At 42.1% G+C, this 5,101-nt stretch overlaps 1 protein-coding gene across 5 annotated transcripts in view; it reads right to left on the bottom strand.

Annotated features, from left to right (window-relative positions):
* NFYA (nuclear transcription factor Y subunit alpha) overlaps nt 1–2,234 on the bottom strand; it is a 10,139-nt gene extending 7,905 nt beyond the window's left edge. For 2 of the 5 annotated variants that reach the window (XM_010174435.1, XM_010174436.1), the window contains exon 1: nt 2,114–2,188. In XM_010174435.1, the coding sequence (XP_010172737.1) occupies nt 2,114–2,188 (75 nt within the window). Of the gene's footprint in view, nt 1–230; nt 318–2,113 lie in introns of all 5 variants that reach the window. The other 3 variants (XM_010174434.1, XM_010174433.1, XM_010174437.1) reach the window with 3 other exon arrangements.
* Nucleotides 2,235–5,101: the final 2,867 nt, after the last annotated feature.

Here is a 5,101-nt window from a genome sequence, read left to right as displayed (position 1 = left end):
AGGAATTCATGAATGCAACAGGATTTTCTGGCATGCACCTGAGATCCAATGAAAAGTTAAGTTATCATCCCACAGTCTTCATGGAAAACCCTACAGCTAGCATAAAGCACAGATACTGCTAACAAATTCTTCCTGTTCCTATTTCAAACCCTGGAAAAAACACAGCATTAGATATGTGGCAATGGTGAGAGTCATGCAGTGCTCACAAACACAATCAGAGAGATCACCACTACCTGGAGGGTCTGGACTTGCTGGCCTGAGGCGGATGCCACCTGGGCCTCAGTCTGCAACTGGACAGCAGTGACACCACCCTGCTGCTGGGAATAGGAACAGGAATAGCTTGAAACATGGAAATGCACAGCTCTGACAAGAGACAACGACACTTTGCTGGAAGAGGGTGAATTTAAAATTCATACACATTGCTCTTGGAGCATCTGGAATGTGAATACGTTTAGCAAACCTCAGAATGGAATATCAACAAAACAGGGTCAATATCCCAAACAAAAATCACTTACAAAGAATGGGAGAGATTATTTTGCAGAATTTAAAACCTCAGCTTCAGTGTTTTAAGCTGCTATCTTTCTGCTTAATGTTGTTTCCTTTCACTGCCCAAGTTTCTTTGTGTGAAGGGGTTCCAGATTTTTTTCAGACTTGTTAGTTTCCATAAAGGCCATAAATTCCTTTCTGCTCAGAAGAGCAGCACAGATGGCTACAGTCTAAACTTCCTCTATGTCACCCCTGCATCAGTGTCTTCACCACTGACCTTCAAGGACAATCTTGAGAGGTTGCAAGAGCAGTTAAACCTAAAAGCCTTTTCTATCTTTAGCCTCTTTAGTAAGAGTCCCAAAATAATCTGTGTTAACTGTGGTAGCATTTGGGAGATGAAGGACATCTCTCTACTAAAAGTTGTACTACAACAGGCCTGATAAAAGATTTTATTTTAGAAAAACATTTCATGTCAAATAGAACACAGGCTTTAAGAGCACCTACTAAAAATTAAACAAGGTATGTTTTTACCTCCCTTTTACCTACAAAGTGTCAATAAAACCAAATATATCTTTGGTTATCTGCTGGAAGATTATTAAATTAATTATTAATTAGATTAATTAATTAGATTATTAATTATTAAAATAATTATCAATTATTTTTGATAATTCCTTATTTGTTATTTTTTAATCTCAAATACAATCTTCTTCTGGCTGAAAAAGTCACTGGTCCTTGCTATCAAACACTCAAATAGGCTGATGAGAAAGCAAAGCCTATCTGCCTGAAAACATAATCCAGTGGCTCATTGATTTGCCTGACAAACTAAGGAACTCCTCTTGCCTTGAATCAGAACAAACATAAGATGCAACAAAAATTCAGCACCAGCACAGCTCATCTGAAAATACATTACTGTATCTGAACGGGTGAAGCTCAGCAACAGTAAAAATCTGTAAGCCCTTAAAAAAAACCCCCAGTCCAACTCATCTGCACATTATAACATAAGAAACTTCTTTCTGGAATGGATGAATTCATCCAAAGTTACATATTTCGTTGCAATTCCTGTACTGTGTGTTCATTTTGACCCAGCTGTAGTTCTAAAACAAAGGATCTCAATAAATACTTCTGAGAAAGCTGGAGAAAACCTCTATGGGCTTGAACAAAACCTATTTCAATCTTGGGGGGAATCTACATTGTTCCTTGTGGACAACTGACTGTTTCTATTAAAATTCCGTTTCCTCCACTTTTAGAGAGGTTTTGTTACTTTCCTCATGTCACTGCAAGTTCCCTACTACACTCAAATTTGGCAAATTGTACACCTGTAATTTTATTAATTTAATTTTATGAGTATTTTTTTAAAATAACCATTTATTCTGATTCCAAGTCAAGTCCGTACACCTGTAATTTTATTAATTTAATTTTATAATGAGTATTTTTTTAAAACCAACATTAATTTGGATTCCAGGTCAGGTCTGATCACTGACCACTGATCAGGAGACAGAAATCAGGTAAACACATCTCCAGAGAGGATCATGAAGTATCTTGCTGGTTCTGTGAAACTCTGACAAGTACAAAAAGATTTGTACCTCCCCCCTGGTGATGCCAGCTCCCTCGTTATCCTTTCCCATACCTGCTGCTGAATCTGTCCAGCCTGCACCACGATCTGCTCTGTGGAACTGTTACTGTTCGCTGTGTACTGCTCCATAGCTCTTCAGTCCCACTACAGCAAAAGGCACAACTCAGTCTGTGTATCTGGCAAAAGAAGAGAAAACCAAAGCATGTGATTATTGTCCCAAGGTTTGAAGGTTAGTATTATCTTCCAGCACCTGAAAAGCAAACCATCTGCTGACACTGAGGTCAGATTCACACAGTAAGAGCTGCTGTTTCATCAAGGATCTACCTCTTTCATAATGTCACCTGACTTTCATGGAGTAACAAAACCAGAATTGTCATTTCAAGAACACGTAACTTGACTGAGAAGTAAAAAGCATCTCGATTCTGTCATTATCTTCAGTGAATCAAATAGCAGCTCTGAACCTGCTCCTCTTCCTGTTTTACCCCTCGAGTCTGTGTATTCTGGGCTGCAGGCAGTTGCCTACACTGCGTATGGGTGGAGGAGAGGAGTGTTATCACTTAAAAAACTCACAAAGTAACAAAGTTTAGGTGTAAATCCAAGCTACATTTCAAGGATTCAACAAAGCTATGTGAAATATATGGGGAAGGACTTTTCATAGGGGCAGTTAATAACAAAACAAGGGGAAATGGCTTTAAGATGAAAGAGGGGAGGTTTAGATTAGATATTAGGAAGAAATTCTTTGGTGTGAGGGTAGTGAGACACTGGCCCACGTCGGCCAGAGAAGTTGTGGCTGCTCCTCCCTGGAAGTGTTCTCGGCCAGGTTGGATGAGGCTTTGAGCAACCTGGTCTAGTGGAAGGTGTCCCTGCTGCTGGCAGGGGGGTTGGAACTGGATGAGCTTTAAGGTCCCTTCCAACCCAAACCATTCCATGATTCTATGAAACTGTCTCTCCTTCCCCAACTATGAAGCACTCCCTCCTCATCCTCCGTTCCTACTTTCACATATTTTGAAAATAGCCAGCACACTTCTCACCGCTTCCACCCTTTTCCTGCCTCTCCTTTCTTGGATCCTTGCCTACACATGTGAAGAACACACTGCTGAAATAAAACACTTAGTTCCATTATCTCCTTCTCCCTCACATTTCTCCTCAGTTGATCAACAAGGGAAGAATTCTTCCTATTAATGAGGTGTTTGATTTATGCTATGGCTGAACAATTATCTGCTACGTCAGTGAAAAAACCAGCCTAAAACTTTAATCTTTGAAGTCTAAAGGAAGAAAAAAAAACAGGTCCCTGCAGTTTCAAAGAAACACACACACAAAATTTATTCACAACTAACTGTAATTGGTGTTACTGTAATGACACCTCTCCCATTTCCTGCTCTTTAAAACATCCTTTGTACTTCACTGTCTTGCATTTATCTTCAGATCTTTCCTTTTTTCATCAACTTACTCCTCACTGTGACCTGAGAAAACACACCATGATTTTTACATTTTGTTGTTTTCTTGCACTTTGACTTAAAATGTCACTTACCTACAAAAATAAATGATTAACCAGCACGTCTCATGACAGCGTGCTTGTTACAGGGGGCATAACACTCACCCACAATAAAGTAAGAACCTTCTCAGTCCTTATCAGATCTTTTGTTCAGAGTGAGGATGTAATGACACTAACCCCAGAGATCACAATCTGAGTCAGGGCACCACATTTCACTGCAATTTTAATTCTATCCCCCATTTAGTAACACAGGTTTTTGATAGAGTAAAAGATACAATATTCTTTCTGAAGATGATGCTGTCTACCAAGGTTCTCATTTCAATTTTGCACTGTACACTTAATTTCTGCCCTAAACACCTGCAGGCCTGTCAGAAAACAGCTCCCACATGTTCATTCTTCAGGGCAGTGTTTCAATAGCGAGCACAGGATGCCTGTAAACCATGTTTGCCAAACATTTTCTGGCTTCCTTGAGGCCACAAGCAATAATCAAGCAGAGGTGTAACTGCACTTGGGAATGTTTCTTCACAGAGCTCCTCATCAAGCCCCTGTTTATTTAAAATATTAGCAGCATTGTAATCCTGATGCTCTGCACCAGCCAAAGCCACAAACAGAAGATTTTACATGTGCTGGATCACAGTCCTCCAAAGGACTAATTAATTCCCTTGATTAAAACACAGAGCAGCAGCATTATTGTATCAAAGTTAAATTTTAAAGATCATTGATCTACTTCAACAGCGTGCTCCTCCCACAGCCCATCTCACCACACAGCTCCTCCTCACCAGGCCCTTGTCTGCACTCAAAATGACTTTGTGTTCTAGTTCTAGCAGCATATATTCATATTTATGCCTATACACACACACAGGAGGCTGGAGAAGCTACATCAACACCAGTTCTCTCAGCAAATAACCTACGCTAAGAACAAATTAGTGTGATAAACTGCGCTAGGACTGGAACCAGTTTGAAAGCATCATTTTTCAACGAGTTGCAACCTGAAGCAACGTTACTAACTTGGTTTCCAGGGCAGACCCTGCCCATCTACTCGTATGATCGTTGTCCTCTAAGGACACCAGCGGAGGACAGACACCCACACAAAGCCAAAGAGAGGATTTAACCGCACCGCACAGACAGGCACGGTCTTATCTCCCACTGCTCGGCAGAAGAAAACATGTGGCAGCCAGATTTTGTTTCTGTTTCCGACCTCCTTATCAAACTACAAGTCAAAGAGTTCACCCACGTTTTTATTTCCCTGCAGACAACCTCAGAGCCGGGGGTTTCTCAGCGGGCAGAGCACCCTGCGCTGTGCGGGGGCAGACGAGGGGATGCCCCGCAGCTCCCGGGGAAGGGCCCAGGCAGCACCGGGTCCCCTCGCTCCCGCAGGAAGGGCCGGTTTTCCTCACCCAGCAGCACGCGGTTAACAACATTTGGCGTCCAGGTGCGTTGCGGGGAGGCGGGAAGGGGAGTGCGCACACCCGGTTCACCGGCAACCCCGGGGGAAGAGGAAAGGGGGGCAGCGACCTGTCCTTGGCGCACACTCGGCGGCTTCCCCC

Source organism: Antrostomus carolinensis, unplaced genomic scaffold (assembly GCF_000700745.2).
Source record: "Antrostomus carolinensis isolate BGI_N321 unplaced genomic scaffold, ASM70074v2 scaffold15668, whole genome shotgun sequence".
NCBI lineage: Eukaryota > Metazoa > Chordata > Aves > Caprimulgiformes > Caprimulgidae > Antrostomus > Antrostomus carolinensis.
Note: the sequence above shows the minus strand (reverse complement) of the source record. Positions and strands in the feature narration are given on the sequence as shown.